The following is a 19967-nucleotide window of genomic DNA, read 5'->3' on the forward strand; positions in this document are numbered from 1 at the left end:
TGATTTTCAAAATCCTTTTTGAGCTCTTTTATGACTTGAGACCAATTCATATTTTCCTTGGAAGCTTTGGATATAGCAGCTTTGACTTTGTTATTTTCTTCTGAGTTTAATTTTGAACTTCTATATGACCATAGTAACTCTATAATTTAGATTTTTTTCTTTTGTTGTTTACTCATTTCTCCAAACTATGACTTGAATTTAGCTCTTTGTTAAGGTGGGGCTCTGCTTCCAGAGTGAAGGACATACTCTCCAAGCTCTTGAGGATTTTTGCAATTATTTTCAGAGATACTTCTCAGGACCTTCAAGTTTTCAATTCTTCCAAGGTCTTATGAGAAGTTATTACTACTCTCCTGGCCTGTGCTCTGGTCTGTGATGACCACAAGCACTCCTTTCTGCCCTGGAACTATGAGAAGAGTCCCTGCTCCACTTGGGCAGTAAGCTCTGTTATGCTCCGATTCCTCTTCTTCCTGGGACTGATACTAGATCAGAGTATGGGCAAAGCAACAGAGTCCTCAGTGATAGCAAAGAGATTCCTTTACTGTCTGTGGGCTGAGAGTTCTGAAAGCAAGCAGCCTTTGCTGATTCAGCTCCTGGTCTGCTGGGGTCAGGTCTACACTGCTGAGGCCTGCACTGGCTGTTCTCCAATATCACCCTGACTTTTCTTGCTGACCTTCCAAGTTGTCCTTGGCAATCTCTAGGCTGAGAGGTCTGCTACTGACCCAGGTGCTCTACTGTCTCTTCTTATATTGCTGGGGCTGATTCACTCCATGGAAACCTAAATTGCTCTGCTTTCCTCTCTCACTTTGGTACAGCAGACTCTTTCCCCAGATCTTCCGAGTTGTCTTAGACTAGAAAATTGTTTTACTATGTCTTTTTGTGGGTTCTGTCACTCTAGAATTTGGTTAGAGTCATAGCAGCAAGAATAGTAATAGCACCAGTGTTAGCATCATCAGAAGCAGAAGCAGCAGTAGTAGAGTAGCAATGGCCTCAGGAGTGGTAGTAACAGCAGCAACAGCAACTGGGATAGTAGAGTAGCTGTAGCAGCAGCAGGGAAAATAGCAGCAACAAGAATAGCAGGAGTAGAGTACCAGCAGCAGCAATAGTGGAATATCAGTAACTGGAGTCGCAGCAGCAGCGGTAATAAGAAGCAGTAACAATAATATTTGTAAGGAATATTATTATAATAGTATACATACTAGTAACAATAATAATTGCCAGTGCTCTAAGGTTTGCAAAACACTTTTATATCTCTCTTGTTCTCCATTTTACGTGAAGTAACTTCCACAAGGTTATACAGCTAACAAACTCTCTGAGGTCACATTTGAATTCAAGATTTCCTGACTCTAGTACCACCTACTGCCTTTTCTAGCTTTCTAAGTTAGCTGTCCTAGTTTTCTGACATCTGCCGAGTAGATGAACATACCATCTATACTTTCATTAAAGTCATGATAAAAAATGTTACATTGCACAGAGCCAAGAATAGATCCCTGGGACACCCCACTGGAGACTTCCTGTTACTCTGGGCACAAAAACATGAGGTCAACCTGACAGATCTATTCTGTTTGTTTTGTTTTGCTTTTAGTATATTAAAGAATTTTGAATTTTTGAAAATCAATTTTTTCTATAACTTTTGTTTTTATATCACCTATATTGCTCAGTTTGTCTCTTTTTCTCCCCTCCCAGAAAACTATCTACTATGACCAATAACATTTTTAAATAAGAGAGAAAAAAATTTAGCAAAGCTTATGAGAAAATTCTGCAATATCCCATATTCATATCAACCCTCCCCCCTTTTCAAAGGGATGGGGGTCATTGTATGACCTATTCTTTTTTTTAAAGAAAAATTTTATTTGTTTTGAGTTTTACAATTTTTCCCTCATTCATGCTTCCCTCCCCCCACCCCCCACAGAAGGCATTGTTAGTGTTTACATTGGTTCCATGTTATACATTGATCTCAGTTGAATGGGATGAAAGAGAAATCATATCCTTAAGGAAGAAATATAAAGTATGAGATAGTAAAATTACATTATAATATAATGCTTTTTTTTTTCTACTTTGACAGTAATAGTCTTTGGTCTTTGTTCAAAGTCCATAATTCTTTTTCTGGATACAGATGGTATTCTCCATTGCAGATAGCTCAAAATTGTCCCTGGTTGTTGCACTGAAGGGATGAGCAAGTTCATCAGGGTTGATCATCACCCCATGTTGCTTTTAGGGTATACAATGTTTTTCTGGTTCTGCTCATCTCACTCAGCATCAGTTCATGCAAATCTCTCCAGGCTTCCCTGAATTCCCATCCCTCCTGGTTTCTAATAGAACAATAGTGTTCCATGACATACATATACCACAGTTTGTTAAGCCATTCCCCAATTGAAAGACATTCACTTAATTTCCAATTTTTTGCCACCACAAACAGGGCTGCTATAAATATTTTTGTACAAGTGATGTTTTTACCCTTTTTCATCATCTCTTCAGGGTACAGACCCAGTAGTGGTATTGCTGGATCAAAGGGTATGCACATTTATGTTGTCCTTTGGACGTAGTTCCAAATTGCTCTCCAGAAAGGTTGGATGAGTTCACAGCTCCACCAACAATGTATTAGTGTCCCAGATTTCCTGCATCCCTTCCAACATTGATCATTGTCCTTTCTGGTCATATTGGCCAGTCTGAGAGGTGTGAGGTGGTATCACAGAGATGCTTTAATTTGCATTTCATTTCTCTAATAAGTAAGGATTTGGAGCAATTTTTCATATGACTATGGATTGCTTTGATTTCTTCAGCTGTAAATTGCTTTTGCATATCCTTTGACCATTTGTCAATTGGGGAATGGCTTGATTTTTTTGAAAATTTGACTCAGTTCTCCTGTATATTTTAGAAATGAGTCCTTTGTCAGAAATACTAGTTGTAAAAATTGTTTCCCAGTTTACTACATTTTTTTTGATCTTGGTTACAGTGGTTTTGTCTGTGCAAAAGATTTTTGATTTAATGTAGTCAAAATTATCTAGTGTGATTTGAGTAATGTTCTCTATCCCTTCCTTCATCATACACTGTTTCCCTTTCTATAGATCTGACAGGTAAACTAGTCCTTGATCTTCTAGTTTGCTTATAATATTGCTTTTATGACATAACCTATTCTTGATGAAGTTTTGGGGGCTCATTGTAATCAGTGATTCCCTTTCTAAATGTTAATCAACCATCTCATTAATGATCTCCTCTAGGAATTAAAAAAATTGGACCATGTAGACTATATTTTCAGACCCTGCTTTTGTTCCTTTTTTTTTGAAAATCAATAATTTGCCCTTCTCCAGGCTTGTGGGACCTTTTATTTTGCATAATTTTTCAGATATCACCAAAAGTGGGTCAGATCTTCCAGTTCTTTTAGAATCCAAGGATGTGGTTCATCCAGGCCAGGTAACTTGAATTCTTCAAAAGCAGCCAGATACTCACTTTCCATCTCCTTACTTAACATGGCTCTGCAGTACCCACATTTGGCTGAACCAGCTCTGGCAAGCCTCTCATTTTAAGAGGGGAAGGGTGATCTCAGATGTTTTGACCCAGTCCTTTAGTCACTCCACCTATCTCCTAAACTACTCTGCCAGGAGCTTATGGGGTTAGGGCATATCAAACCCTTTTCAGGGTTGCTCATCCACCCTTGGTGAAAAGTGGTGGGGAAAAAAAATACAACTATGACCCTATAGTTTTCCATTTCTTGCTCAAACTTTGTAATTGTTGTCCAGATTTTTTAGAGTTTCTTTTACAGATATCATTTATGTGGGGTGTAGGATGTGTTCAGGGAAGACTAGAACATCTGGTGTGAGAGTTGCCTAGTCCTTTTCTAGGTTATTTTGCACCTTTGGTGTCCACCTGATCCAACTAACTATCTCACTTGTGGTTCCAAGAAGTTGTAGTAGGAATAGTGATTACTCTCTGGTAAACCGTTTTGGTAAATGGGTTAAACCAGATTGAAGGCAACCAAGGAGTCTCAAACTGTGGATGAATTAGGGGAGTATCTACTCCAAGCATGTGGGTGGATAGAGGAAACCAAGATCATCCACTTCATCTTGAGCCATCACCAATCATCTTGACTCTGTCCTGCCACTGGACTGTAATGGCTCTGGAAGAGAATGAGGCCAAACAACTTTCCTGCAATTCTGCCTCACTCAAACCAAATTTATATATGAATCAAAAGACATCTCCCATACCATTTTATCATTTTCCTCAAAGTCCTGTGGGGTAGGCAAGTGGGAAAGCAGCAGGTAAGGATACACTTTGTGTCACAACCCTGCATGCAGGTGATTCAGGTCATAGGGTCATCTCATTAGAAGAAGCTGTGGGATTCGGGAGTAGCCTGAGTATCAGAAATACTCTCCTCCTGATGTGAAGAAGGGGCTAGAAAAGGTGCCCTAAAAATTGTCAGCTTACCTAACTTTGGCCTGATTCACAGAGCAGGCAAAGACCCCATCCTGTGGTCAAAACACAAAAAAAATATACAAAAACTTCTGCAATGATGATTCCACTCACCACTGGTACATGAAATATACTGATTCTCTTTTTTTTTTCAATAAGGATAGACCTCAATATATGTTCAAAATTATTCTTATAAAGATTTTCTTTAGATGAAAAAGTATAAAGATATAAGTATAAGGGGAGGCTAGGTGGCGTAGTGGATAAAGCACTGGCCTTGGAGTCAGGAGTACCTGGGTTCAAATCCGATCCCAGTCACTTAATAATTACCTAGCTGTGTGGCCTTGGGCAAGCCACTTAACCCCGTGTGCCTTGCAAAAAAACTTGAAAAAAAAAGATATAAGTCTAAAGTTATTTTCCTTGTTTGGGCAATAATAAGGTCTTTCATTTTTAACAAGTGTCCCATATCCTCAACTCTTTTGGGAGGGAGATTTTAAAAATATTTTTTATTCATTTTGAAGTCGAATACAAAAAGACAAAAGGAAGAGAACACATCCATATATATAGTACAACATAAAGAGGAGATTCAATATAAAACCATGAATTTCCATTTCAAACTTTTTTAGACTATGTAATATATACTACAAATTGTTTTCCAAGTTATCTTGTTTTTTCTGTGCTTCCTTTTAAGGTTTTTTTTTTTGTTCTCTGCTGTGAACATTTAATTTTTCCCCCCTCTCTTTTCTTTAGAGAAAGCTACAATTAAACAGAAATGTATGTATATGTGTCTGTGTGAAACCATAAAATGCATATTTCTATTTATCAGTTCTTTCTTTGGAGGTGTACAGCATTTTCCTTTGTAGGTCCTTTATTGTTGGTTTAAGTATTTATGATTCTTAAGATGAATTAGTCAAAGTTGTTCTTCTCCAGTTCTTTCAGATGACTTAGAGGTTGATCCCTCGACATTGTTTTTGCTTCCAATAAAGACACTGCCTATCATCAATTCCCAAGGGATTTTAACCCAGGCAAATATATCATGACAATGAAGAGATCAAAAGAGCCTAAAAGCAACCTCAGTCAGCAAACATTTGGTCTTCTTGCCAAAAACAGATATATCAGCCAAGAGCAACATTAGTTTAGAATATAAACTTGATGGTAAAATTTTATGGAGAAGAATGGCAGAAGAAAATGAGCAGTATTCAAGACAATGATAAAAGAGGAGGAAAAACAAGAGGAAGGAAAGGCTAAGTAAATACACATTTAAAATAGTTTCTATTACATGCTAAGCACTTTTTAAAGAAAAATTATTATGTCATTTGATCAAAAATAAATTTACAAAAAACCTAGTGAAAGATCCAACTAAGCAGAATCTTCTTAAAAGTGAATATAGGGTTGGGGTAGCTAGGTGGTGCAGTGGATAAAGCACCGGCCCTGGAGTCAGGAGTACCTGAGCTCAAATCCAGTCTCAGACACTTAATAATTACCTATCTGTGTGGCCTTAGGCAAGCCACTTAACCCCGTTTGCCTTACAAAAACCTAACAAAAAGAAAAAAAGTGAATACAGGGGCAGCTAGGTGGTGCAGTGGATAGAGCACTGGCTCTGGAGTCAGAAGTCCTTGAGTTCAAATCCAGCCTCAGACACTTAATAATTACCTAGCTGTGTGGCCTTGGGCAAGCCACTTAACCCCATTTGCCTTGCAAAAACCTAAAAAACAAAAGTGAATACAGATGAAACTGGAAGGACAATAGATAAAAGATGAAAAAGATAAGATTTTAAATCAAATGTTTTTTCCATCAATGGAAAAGGAGTCACCACATATGGACTCTGACATCACAGTCACTAGGATGGCATAAGAATAGAAAAAGCACGAAAGAAAAGAAAGATGGGAAAACAACTGGACTAGACCACTATGTCTGCTACTTAGGACCTATGTGACTTTGGGAAGTTATTTAATTTTGCTGGGCTTCCACATCTGAAAAAATGATGTTTAAATAGTTGACTTCTAAGATCACTTCCAACTCTGAATCTTTGATATTCTGACTCATAGGATCATAGATTTACAGTTAGAAGGGATTCTACAGACCATCTAGTTCAACAACTTCATTTCAGAGATGAAGAAATTGAAGTTAAGAGGTTAAATGACTTGTCCTAACTAGGTCACATAGTGAGGGAAGTGAGATTTGAATCTGGATCCAATTCCAAATGCTTTTTCTGTGAATTCCTAATCCTCTATTCATGTATATACATACATTTATGAGGAGTAAGTGCACACACAGTATATGTAATATGTGTTACATATATTCATGCATATTATATATGTATATGTATATGTGTATATATATGTATATATACATATATATGTATATATACATATATATATACACAGATGCACAACCATAGAATAATGTCTGCATGTGTGCTTGGGCATTTAGATGTGTAGGTTATTGCATACATACACACATGCACACACATGTGTGGACATGGACAATGGGATCCAAGACTAGTGTATTTGCAAAGATTTTTATCATTGGCAGAGCAGAGGAGTAGAGTTCCTTCTATGAGAAAAGCTTAGGAAAGTACAATTTAGGTGGTAACGTTTCTTCAAATGTAGACAATAAGATCTAGGCTTCAATGCAGACACTGAGGGGAATAGTGTCTTCACCAAAAATGAAAATGTAGAAGATGCAAAGGACTCAGATATAAAACCAGAGGAAAGTAACTGCAGTTGAGGTTGCCAGAGGGGCAACCCTTTGAAATGCCCTCCTATATACAGTCCCATTCAATTCTTCCAAGATTTACAGTGTCATCTAGGAGTTTGGAATCCCCTAGAATGAATTATTGAATGATTTTCTGACCTTTTCTATCTCTTGAATGCTCATAAGGCATAATTTTATCTTGGAGGAGAAGGGTCAAACTCACCACCTTCCAGGAGCTTAAGATTTGCAACATTCCTGCAGTTCAAACCAGATTAAAATGTAATTGGGAAATATTGAATAAAATAAATAGAAATGCAATAAAATATAGATAATCTTACATTTTTAAAACTAAGTTAATATACAGCCTTTAGGGATTCTTATGTAGGGATTAGTGGTCCCTAGGTTATTTTAATTTGAAATCACTGCTTTTCGAATTAGTTTTCATTTGATCCTGACAACCACCTATTGACTTCCATGTCAGGTAAGTGTTATTAACTATCTGATTTGTACAGATGAAGGCTCAGGCTAGAGAAGTTCTGTGATTTGCTCAAGGTCACATAGAGTAGCTGCTTCATTTTTGTTCATTTATACTCTCAGCATCCTGAAGAGTACCTGGCATATACTAATAGGGCCTTAAGAAATGCTTGCTGGTTGGTTGATGGTAGTGGCCTTCATTCAAATTTTCCTGATGCTTCATTGTGGTATGAAGGAGATCCGGGGTTCTTAAAGAATACACTCTCTACAAGAAGCCTTTCTCAACCCCTTTGAATTCTGGTGCCTTCCCTCTCTTAACAAACTCCTGTTTATCTTGTATATAGTTTGCTTGTATATGCTTGTTTATTGCCATTTATTGCCATCTCATAGGGAGATAGTTAGGGGTGTCACTTCCATAATACTTCTCAGTACTTTCTCTGCCATTATAGTTTTTATTTAGTTTTTAAAATTTTTTATTATTATTTTTAAAATTTTTATTTAGTTTTTAAAAAAAATCAAAGATAAAAATAACTTCTGAAGGTGTTATCACACTTAAAATTATTTTTATTCTCTGTATGATAATTAATGAATTGCTATGTAAATGACCAAAAGCCCTCAAATGTTTATTGCAAAGAAAAATGCATGCCTGTAAAGAATTGATCTTTCAAATACAAATAAAATATGAATGATAAATATGCAAATGTTTTATGCCAAAGCTGTTGGTTACAGATTTTAGAATGAAAAGGTTCATATTATTATTGGTAACTAAGGAAATATTATCAAATTTTAGCTTAAACAAAAAGTTTTCTTCCCCCCAAAAACCCACTGTTGATATGATGCACATTAAATTCTGATGGAAAAGTAACATATTTATGGAAGTACCTTGACACATAGGAACAGTCTGAGAGAGAGGGGGAAATGATGACAACACCAAACAGCATCAGAACATTTTTCTAAGAAATCTGACAGAGAACAAATTATTATGTAAGCATTTGAGTCTTTAAATATAGACTAAAATAGAAGTTATGCTAATATTATCAGTTATCCAGAAATAAGAATCAAGGCAACTAAAGCTCATCTTTTACATGTTGAGTTTGCAAATACTTTTCCTTAATGCTTTCTCTTATCAACTGTTCTTCTTCCTCTCTTGCTTTTTTAATTTCTTCCTTAGCTTGTATCATGTCCATTTCCTTCTCTGGATCCTACAGAAACAAACAAAAGATTCAGATAATTATAGAATATTAAAATGAAGACAATATCTGATCTATCCTAATCCAACTTCTATGTAAAGCATGAATTCCCTCTACCACATCTCTAAGAAATTAGTTCCTGCTTAATTATATCCAGTGATGGGAAAAACTGACCTTGAGGAAGGAAACTGTAAGGAAACCCCTTACAGTCTAGATCTGATGCAGTGGTCCTAGTTCTCCCCTCTGGGGCTAAACAAAACAAGTCTCCTTTTCACATGACAATTCTTCAGATATTTGAAAACAGGAAAAAAAAGAAAAAGAAAACAGGAACTATGCTACTCCGCCCCCCCCCACTTATGTGTATGTGTGTGTGTGGGGGGGGCTACACACACACACACACACACACACATGCAAAAACACACACACACACACACACACACACACACACAAACCTTTTGCTTTTTCAGGCTAAACAACTCCAGTCACCTTGTCATCATGGTAATTTATTCTGAGTTAGCAATTAATAAATAGATAGCAGGCATTTCCTGAGTGTCCAACACTTTGTCAGATGTTTTATAGAGGACAAGGAATTCACTTTATAGCCAAAGTAAAAAATATATATACTTATACACCAGAAACAATCAGGAAAAAAATGCCAACCTATAATTGTCTGCTAAATTGAATGGTTACACTAATTCAGAGATTAATGTGGACTAAAAAAGATTTTTTGTGAAAGGTGGGACTTCAGCTGAAATTTGAAAGAAGCTAAGGAAGTTAAGGAGCAAAGGTGAAGGTGGAGAGAGTTCCAGGCATGAGGGAAAAGTTAATGAAAATTTGTGTGATTAATGATAAGGAGTCCAGGAAATAGCTAACAGTTATATAGTACTTATGGAAAGCACTTTACAATTATTATGTCATTTGATCCTCACAGAAACCCTGTGAAGTAGATATAATTATTATCCCCTTTTTACAGATGAGGAAATTAAAGTAACTCAGAGTTAAGTGACTTGTCCAGGCTCACACAGCTAGTAAGTATCTGAAGATAGCTTTGAACTTAAGTCTGTCTCTAGGCTTAGCAGTCTATTCCCAGAAACAAAATGGATTGTAATAGATGAGAAAACTGAAGAAGTTAGGTTATGAAGAGCTTTAAAAATCCAAAGGAAGATTTTATATTTGATTCTGGAGGTATAAAGAACCGCTAACGTTTACTCAATAGGAAGGTGATATGATCAGATCTACATTTTAGGAAGATCAGTTTGATGGTTGAGTGAAGATGAATTGGAACAAGGAGAAACTTGAGGCAGGCAAACCAGCCAGCAGGCCCTTGTGATGATCCAAGTATGAGGTGATAAGGACTTACAGCAGTGTGGTAGTGGTGTACGAGGAGAAAAGAGGACATAAACAAGAGATGTGACAAAGAAAAAATAACAATACTCGAGAACTGATTGGATATGGGGGTAAAAAGAAAGTGATGAGTTGAAGTGGAATCCTAGCTTGCCAGTCTGGGTGATTAGGAGGATGGTGGTATTCTCATTATAATAGGTAAGTTAGGAGGTGGGAAGAGTTTGGAGGAAAGATGATGCATTCAAGTCTTGAACATATTGAATTTAAGATGTCTGTGGCAAATTCAGTTCAAGATATCTAATAGGCGGTTGAAGTTGCAAGATTGGAGATTATGAAAAAGATTTGGTCTTTACAGAGATTAAAAAAAGCTTCTGCATAGAGATGATAAGTGAAACCCTGGGAGCTAATAGAGTCTTTAGGTAAAATAGTACAGATGAATAAGAGAAGAGGGCCTGTATAGAGCCCTGTGGGACACCCTTACCCACTGTTAGTGGGCATGACCTGGAAGAAGATGGAGCAAAGTAGAGAAGAAGTCATCAGAAAAAAAAGGAAACAGAAGAAAGCACCATCTCAAAAATCTAGAGAGGAGACTGTACAGGAGAAGGTAATCAGCAATGGCAAAGTCTGCAGAGAAGTAAAGAAGGATGAAGATCAAGAAAAAGCCATTAGATTTGATAATTAAAATCATTGTTTATTTGGGAGAGAACAGTTTCAGTTGAATGATGGGATCAGAAGACAGACGGCAGAGTTAAAAAGAGAGTGAAGAAATGAGGAGGTCTCTATTGCAAATAGCCTCATGGAGGTTAGCCACAAAAAGGAGGAGAGAGAGATATAGGAAAAGAGTTAGTGGAGACAGATGGATCAGCTGAGGATTTTTTGAAGATAGAAGAGACATGCTTGTTTTTTCTTTTTAAATAACCTATTTAATGTTCAAATGCATTAAATTGACAAAAACATCAACAGTACTAAGTTCCAATTTTTTTCCCAGTAAGTAATCTGATACAGGTTTTATATGTATGATCATGTTAAACCTATTTCCATATTAGTCATGTTGTGAAAGATGAATAAGAACAAAAGGGAAAAAAGAATGAAAAAAAAACAAATTTTAAAAAGTAAAACTAGTATGCTTTGGACTTCAGACTCCTTAGTTCTTTCTCTGAATTTGGATGGTATTTTGCATCACAAGTCTTTAGGAATTGTCTTTGATCATTGTATTGCTGATGTTGTTATTAATGTAAACAATGTTCTCCTGATTTCTGCTCACTTCACTTAGAGTCAGATTATGTACATTTTTTCAGGTTTTTCTGAAAATTGCTAATCATCATTTCTTATAAAACAACAGAATTCTATATTCCCAATTAATGAATATTCCTTCAAATTTCATTTCTTTGTCACCATAAAAAGAGCTGCTATAAATATTTTTGTATATGTGTGTCCCTTCCTCTTTTATATGATCTCTTTGGAGTACAGATCTAGCAGTGGTATTGCTTCATCAAAGTGTATGTAGTTTTATAGTCCCTTGGGCATAAAACATGAACCTTGTTTGTAGACAGCAGGGAAGCAGACAATAGATAGGAAGTTATTGAAGATCAGTGAAAGAAAATGATTGAACAAGTGGGCAAACTGCTAGAGAAGATAGGACGAAATAGGATAGTTTGTGCATGTAGAAGAGTTTGCCTTGGCAAGAAAAAGGACCAGCTCATTTTGTGAGACAAGAATGAAAGAGGAAGGCATCTTCCTTCCTTCCTTCCTTCCTTTGGCAGAAGGCATTTGAGTATTGTGAGATGAAATAGAAGGGAGAAGAGAGCTATGAACAGACTCAATTTTTTTCAGTGAAATATGAAGCACTAGAGTTCTGAGCATTGGAGACATTGAGATGATTTCCAGCTTATTAATGTCCTCCTTTATTGGTAGTACCCATAACTAAATATCATACTCCAAATGAGGACTAACTAGGGAATAGTACACTTCCTTCTTCCTAGAATTTACACTTTTCTTTTTAATGGTCAAAGATTACATTAAGTTTTTGTTTGCCCTATCACATTCACATTGTGTTTTTAGTTTTTTAAAAGTTTCATATCCTTATGCATATCATGGAAACAAATGTAAAGACCATGAGAGGGGGAGGGAGGAAAGAAGGGGGGAACTGTAAAATTCAAAGCCTTGCAAAAAATGATTGGTATGGAAAATAAATATTTATATAAAAAGCTTCCTATCTTTTTCAAACTGCTATTTGTCCTGTACATCTAAAATTTACTTTTGAACCCATTTAACCTTAAACCATTAAACCCTTAAATTTATTCCTAATCAATTTTGTTTTATGTGATTTTAACCTGATGTTTTCTCATGTCATAATAAGTATAATTACATTCATAAAAAGGAAATATGCACATAAAAGGCATGTAATAAATGTGACTTTCTTTCCTGCCCATTCCAACCACATGACCTTGTCCTCCTTTAGCATTTACACTCTGCTATATATTTAAATATGGATTTTATTTACCTTTGTCCTTCCCCAAGTTTTCTGTCCAAAGTCTGCAGCATAATTCTCATCATCAGTGATCAAAAAGTTATCAAAGATGGTTCCAGATCTTACCTAGTTGTGAAAGGTAACTGGATTAATGTTTGTTACATAATGCTTTAAAAAAATTGCATCAAGTCTTTAAGGGTTTAGATCTGGAAGGGTCCTTAGGGATTATATAGCCCAATCCTCTTATTTTTTTTATTCAAATTCTCAAATGTATCTATACATCTCAAATGTAATGAGTGGGCTGTTTCCTTGAATGATGCAGATAGTACCTCATCCCCACCTACCCATCCTACAGAACTCCAATAGGTTATGACAAATGGGGCCAGTCCTTGTGCTATAAAAAAAAGAAAACTGAATCTCAGAGGTTAAGTGACTAATTCCAATTTTCACAGCTAGTAAGAAGAGAAATGTTTCTGGCATTTTAAATGCATTTTTATTCAGTTTTTTAAAAAGTATAAAAGAGTTGTGATTTATGTTGATAAAGGGAGATGAAGTCTTAAGATCCTGCAATTTGGAAAATGGAATGCCATATTTTTAAGCACACGGGAATTTACCATAAAATTCCTACTCTGTTCCCCCCCCAGCACTTTTTTAGTGTTTCCTGCTCAAGAAAGTATAATTAAACAAGTTTATAAAAGTTGTTGGTAACTCCAGTATTTAGAACATAATTTTTTTTAAAGATTACTTGACCCTGAACTTAACCTCACAATTCAAACAGTTCTATTATTTTTATACCCTTTTCAAAACATAACTGTGCTAAAATCAAGAAAAAAGGAAATCACGCTTTTTTCTGCGTATGAGAAATCTTCTATTAGGTTTCTATGTATCCTACTTGTTGCAGAAAATATAAACTATTTAACTTGTTAATAACCAGATCAGAAGTAAAGTTTCATACATGTAATAGTCATTTCACATTCATGGTTTTGCATCTATATGTAAGTAATATGTCTATTCATTATATGTAAGATGCATAAATATATACAAATAAATATATATAAACCACAGAATCTCACTTTTTAAAAATTCATATTTTTGTCAATATCTCTGGTTTTTATATAACATTTATTCTGATTATCTTATCCCCTTTTATCCATTGAGACATCCCTTAAAACAAAGATTAAAAAGGGAAAGGGGGGGGAAGCAATTGAGTAAGAAAGAAAAAAGCAGTCCAGCAAAACTAACCAACATGATGTAGAATATACAACTTTCTACAATCCTTTGTCCCTTACCTATGTAATGAAATAAGGAGTTTTACTTTGGGGCTAAGTTTGGTCACTATAATTACGTAAGAGTTTGGTTCAGAAAAGGTCACTTCAAATAGGATATATTTAATGATATGAGTTATTTAGATTATATGAAAGTTGTTCAGTCTTTCAGCTATAGTCAACTCTTTGTGACCCTATGGTCATTGCCCAAAGTCAGCTACAGGGAATATATTTGTTCTCCTTTGAGAAAAAGACTTGCCAAAATTACTTTAAAATAATTCATATCTAAAAGCAAATTTAATTCTATGTGGAAATGTTTTATCTTTTCCATAAGAATATAAATTATATGTCACTAAGCCCTAATATTGACATTAACCTTCAGGTCCAGACCAGAAGTACAATAAGGTCTTTTGTGTGATTTAATGATCATACTAAACTCTCTTGGAAAGTAGTCAAGAAAGTCTTCCTTTACAGGATGTTTTTCAATAGTCGGTAGTGTAACAATGACATTATAATGTAGACAGGATGAAAATGATTCTTTAATACCACAACAAATATAACATCATCTCTGAGAAGTTAAATTCATCTATGTAAAATTCAGTTAATTTAACTAAAGAAAATAAAAAATTGAAACCTCCTCAAGGTAATAAGATAGTTCAATTTATACTGTGACACTTTACCAAATCTTCTTAAGTATTTACTATCAGTATTATTCCCCAATGCTTTCATGACTTTAATAAGACTACCAAATATACCTAGTCTGATGTTAAATTAGGAAGAGAATATCAAACCTCTTAATTTCTAGTTCAAGTGAATAAAACTCAAATGACCTGCCAAAGTTCCAGTCCAATAACACCAATATTCTCATATTCTGCAAGTTCAAACTCTTGCAAGTACCCTGGGTTTTCAATCTTTTGATGAAGCCAAATATCTTTATAATCCAAATTATCCATCTTCATGGATTTCAATCTATCCTGCAATAAACCACAAAAAAGTAGTCAAAAGGCGGCCTTATGATTGTAGGACCTAGAGCTGGATAGGATTTCAGAAATCATCTTGTGCAATTTCTCATTTTACAGATAATGAAACAGGCTCACAGAGGTGATTTGTCCAAGCCCTACAAAGGGATAGTTTTAAAAAAAATCTAGACTTAAACCCTGGGTCTTCTGATTCCAAACCTAATGTTCCTATGACACCAAGATATTCTTGTCAACCCCCTATGCTTATAATCCCATCATGTTACAATATAATTCTTGAAGAAAATGATAGATACTTTATAGTTAGGTTTCTGGATCACTGATGGTTGCCATTCTCCATCCAACTCACTATTCCATTCACTAGGTTTGTTAGCACTAGCATCCAAAAAGTGTTTATTCCAGTCCTGTAAAAGAGAAACAATAGTATACATTTATATTCTATTAGGGATTCTCAAGTAGTCTCCACAGTTCAAGAGAGAGGAAATAAGGTCCCATTCATTAGTGCTCCACTGACCCAGTCCTCCTAATAGTTCTCCCTGCTCCCCATCTCCCTCCTTCTCCAGCTGCTAAAACAATCTTCCTAGGTCATGGATCTAATCCTGTCTCTGTAAATTTGTATAAAACTTGGAGGTTAAATTGAATTGATGTTGAAGGTGCTCCATGGTCTGGTTTCAACCTACTTTCCAACCTTACCACACATCATTCTTCTTTATACATTCTGTCCCAGTCAAATTTGACTGAGTTTTTCTTTGTCTTAAACTTCTCATCTCTTGCCCCTGCATTCACAAAGTCTACCCTCCTGACAATGTTTGGAAAGCATTCCCTCCCATTTCCACCTCTCAGAATCTTTATCTTTTTTCATGGCTAGTTTCAGATGGCATCTCCTTTGTGAGCAGCCCTCAAGCACAGGGCTGTTGGTTTTCTCTCCTGTCTCAAATTATTTATCTGTGTAAGTTCCTTGAAGGCAGGAACTGCTTCATTTCTGACTTTCTATCCCTAGCACCTAACATAGCCCCTTGTCCACAGTAAGCACTTGAATTATTTGCTTACTCAAGCACTTTGGATTCCCTTACCTGATAAAAAAAAATCCTAGTCAGACACATGGGTATGCATGTCTGTGTCCTTTTCTCTAACTAATACTAGCAATTACTGAATATTTCTTGAGGGCCTAGCATGTGGCAGGAACCTTGTTTTGTGTTGGGAATAAAAAGACATAAGTGAAGCAATCCCTGCTTACAAATCCTATCTATGTATATGTATAATATAAGGGAGAGAGGTTGAGTTCCATCCCTCCTCCAAGTTTAGTTGATGATGAGGTTTGGCTGTATTCACAAGATGCTAACACAATTTAAGAGCACTCCTTGCTGACTGAATTAGAAAGAACAGTGCAATTGACTGGACTGAAACATTAGTCACCTCCCCCACCCCAATGCTTTAAGTAAGTAAGCCTGCCAGTGGTTCAAGGGAATGAAGTCTGGGAGCAGTGGTGGAGAGACCCCTGTACCTATACTCAAGGACCAAAAAGAGGAAATGGGGATTTCTTTCAGAATTAAAATTTGGAGAAATTTATCTAGAGTGTGTGTGTATATGTGTGTTAAAATGTGGAGAAAATTTAGAATGTGTATATATGTATGTCTAAATACACAAATATACATATATAAACACATAGTAATTAAACTATACCACATATATATGCATAAATATGCATATGTACTTGTGAAAAGTACATGACTTCTGATGCCTTTTTATACTCTGATATGTCATTATATTATGGATGTGACTCCCCTTGTTTTCCTCACCTCAAGTTTCTCCTCTCAAATCTGTCTTTCATATAGTTGCCAAATTGATCTTCCTAAAGCATGAGTCTGACCTGTCAGTTCCTTGATTAAGTTTATAGGCCTTGGGATAAAATAAAATTCTTCAACTTAGTATTTATAGTCTTTCACAAACTAGCCCCAACCTGTCTTTCCAGACTAATCTCACTTTACTCCTATTCACCTATTTTATTTACCAGACAAACTTGTCTGGATGCAGTTTCCCCTGTATACAATATTCCATGCCTTTGACTTTCTTCAAGCTATCCATGGCACCTGGAACAATCTCATTCTTTCTCTTCACTTCTTAGAAATCCTAGCTCCTCTTTAAGACATGGCTTCAGTGCTATTACCTACATGAATCCTTTCCTGATCTCTGCCTCTCCACCTCTCCAGTTGTTTTGTGTCCTCCTCTCTTCCTATAATTATTCTGGACTTATTCTCTCTATATTTTGTATTTTTTTTAATACATGTTCCTGTTGGATCCTCCCAATAGAATGTAAGTTCACTGAAGGAGGGAAAACCCAGTTTCATTTTTGCTTTGTATCCCCAGGACTAGCACAATGCTTACTAAACAGAAGAGCTAAGTATTTGTTGAATTGCTTTGAAACAATGAACAACCAAGCTATACATGCATGCATACATACATACATATTATATATATATATATGTGTATGTGTGTGTGTGTATATATATATAAATATATATATACATAAAACCCATTATACATAATGATTAGAACCATGTAAAAATAATCATGAGAATAGCAATGATGAACAAACCAGATCCTTTTGTTGCTTTTGTCAAAGTTATAATATTACATTTTACATATTACATGAAGTGAATGAGTGTACATGCCCTGATAGCTTCAGTCAACTCTAAATATGTTTCCAGGCTCTTGCAGACAGTTCCCTATCTATTGGAATCTCCATGGGCAAGGCTCACTTCCAGAACCTACTTGTTATCCCATGCCTTCCTTTGTTACTTTTCCCAGGATACTACTACTCTCCCTGTCCTCACCCTGAAACTCTTTTTGATGTATTTATCTGGTTATGTTTTGCTTTCCTCTCTTTTCCTCTCTTCCCCCTCCTTTGGGGTAGGGACAACTTTGTTACTCAACATCCCCAGCCTCTGGCACACAGTGGGCATTGAATAAAATGCTTATGGAACTGAGTATCTTGGGTTATCAGATGCCAACAAAATACAAGTTTTGGTAGAGCTCATTAAATCTACAAAACTTTCTTTGGTGACTTATGTGACTACTGTTTAAAGACCAATGATAGCTCAAAAAATACTTTGCATTGAAGGTTAAAAAAACAGTAACAATAAATTCCACTTTATATGTCAGAGATGCAATCATATAATTGGCCACCATGTAAAGTATTTTTTGTCTCTGATAATTCATGTCAGTATCTAAGAAAAAAATGTAAAATAAGTAAAAAAGGATTCATCAGTGTTATAAAGTTTGTCTCTACATATGGTGGTTCAAATCAGCTTTCTTGTTCAACGATGCTAACACTGAATAGCTCATATTCTTTAATTGTTTTTATTTAGCTTAATTCTTGCTTAGTATAGGACCTAATGTATTCCGATATTTCTTTAAAAATCTATCATCCATTAGTGTGGCTACTTCTATCAAAGCAGATTGCAATGTCTTCAAATGTTAATAGGTGGTTCATAAATTTCTGTGAACAACAACAACAAAAATCCAATGTGCGGCCTCTCCAAACTTGGCAAGATTGATAGTCATAATTGTGTTCAGACCTGTACTCAAAATCTTTCTAGTTCAGTAGGACCCATCAATGATTCCATTCTGCTAGGAAAACCTTTAAAAACTTGGGATCACTTTGATTCCATGGGAAGGTACTGAAGGAAGATTTTAGTAAAAGTAGAGCAAGTATAGCTCAAAAAATATTTCACATTAAGGTTAAAAAAAAAACAATGACTTCCATTTTATATGTGAGAGATGCAAAAAAAAAAAAATTGTATACCATATGTACAATAGCAAGTGCAGCACCTAAACTTTAAATACTACAGATTCTTTTCATAGTACAGTGAATTCTCTGAGACATATGGTCAATATACAAAGTGCTGCATTCCTTTGGAAAGAGAATTGGGCCATTTTCAATTGAATACTGATGTGTTAATCAGCTATTTGTAAATTATATTTTACATTTTCACAAATCCTACAACTGTTCAGAGAAAAATAAAACCTGAGATGGAATATCACTAGATTGATCATTCTGAGACAATTTATCCAATTTCTTAGGCATCTTCAGTGCAGATTTCTCCAATTTTCTAAGTCCTCCTAAGTTCCAATCCTCTTCTATGTTGCCTGATTCAATTATGTCAGCATCAATTTTCACTTCATAAGTTAGATCTGATCTTAATGTCAGAGTGTATAAATGTGTAAAGCCATCAACCTGAAAATTTTAGAGAGAAAAAGAGACAATGAAACACTCTTCTTGCTTCTCTTCCTGCCAAAATTCCTTCATTGGTAACAATTATAATATTAATTTTAGGAATATAAGTTTACTTAAAAGATAATGGCTAATTATTTACTTTATAGTAGGGATTTTAATCATATAGAGGTTTCCTTTTAAATAGCAAACCCACATTCAATCATATATAATAATTCCCATTTACAAAATTAACACAGATTTTTCAGTACTTAAGTTGTTAATTTAGAAAGTAACTAAGTATAATTTGCTATATTGTACATGTTTAAAGAAATATACTTTTAAATATGATAGTTATGGCTCAAGTGAGATCTTATTGTTGGACAAATTACTCAGGGCACAAAACATTACATAGGTTCATTAAATTAAACTGATTCTCAAAGAATTAAAACTGTGCAATTAAAATAGCATGCTATAAGTGTAAAATAGAGCAAAACTTCTCAGTTACATATCTCTGGAATGTAAGAATTGGAAAAGACAATATAGAGCATTTAAACCAACCTCTCTTTTTTTATAAATAAGGATTCTGAGGCCCAGAAGGGTGATACAACTTGTCCAAAAACATATGTCTAATTAGCAACAGAGCAAGAACAACAGCCTATGCCTTATGGCTTTTTTTTTTTAAACCATAAAGATAAAAATAAATGGTTTTTTTTTTTCAGTTCAGGTCATTGTGGAAAAGGACTAGAGAAGTTCATAATAAGTTCAAAGTCAAACAGTAATGCTTCAGTGATCATGACTGTACTTCGATAACTTCAATCTTCCACATTACTCAATCCAGAGGTTGAAAAAAAAAACTCTTGTCAGGAAACAATAACAGCTTCTGTGCAACCAGCAATGAAAACGTTTGAGAAGCAAGGATCTCAAAACAAT

General features: G+C 35.3%; 1 protein-coding gene across 3 annotated transcripts in view; it reads right to left on the reverse strand.

Annotated features, from left to right (window-relative positions):
- Positions 1 to 8154: 8154 nt before the first annotated feature.
- CALR3 (calreticulin 3) overlaps positions 8155 to 19967 on the reverse strand; it is a 30748-nt gene continuing 18935 nt past the window's right edge. For 2 of the 3 annotated variants that reach the window (XM_074204396.1, XM_074204395.1), the window contains 5 exons: positions 18849 to 19058; positions 15118 to 15225; positions 14675 to 14818; positions 12613 to 12705; positions 8155 to 8777 (listed from right to left, as the gene is read on the reverse strand). In XM_074204396.1, the coding sequence (XP_074060497.1) occupies positions 8643 to 8777; positions 12613 to 12705; positions 14675 to 14818; positions 15118 to 15225; positions 18849 to 19058 (690 nt within the window). In that variant the 3' untranslated portion in view covers positions 8155 to 8642. The remainder of the gene's footprint in view (positions 8778 to 12612; positions 12706 to 14674; positions 14819 to 15117; positions 15226 to 18848; positions 19059 to 19967) is intronic. The other variant, XM_074204394.1, reaches the window with a different exon arrangement.

This window comes from Macrotis lagotis, chromosome X (genome assembly GCF_037893015.1).
Source record: "Macrotis lagotis isolate mMagLag1 chromosome X, bilby.v1.9.chrom.fasta, whole genome shotgun sequence".
Lineage (NCBI taxonomy): Eukaryota > Metazoa > Chordata > Mammalia > Peramelemorphia > Peramelidae > Macrotis > Macrotis lagotis.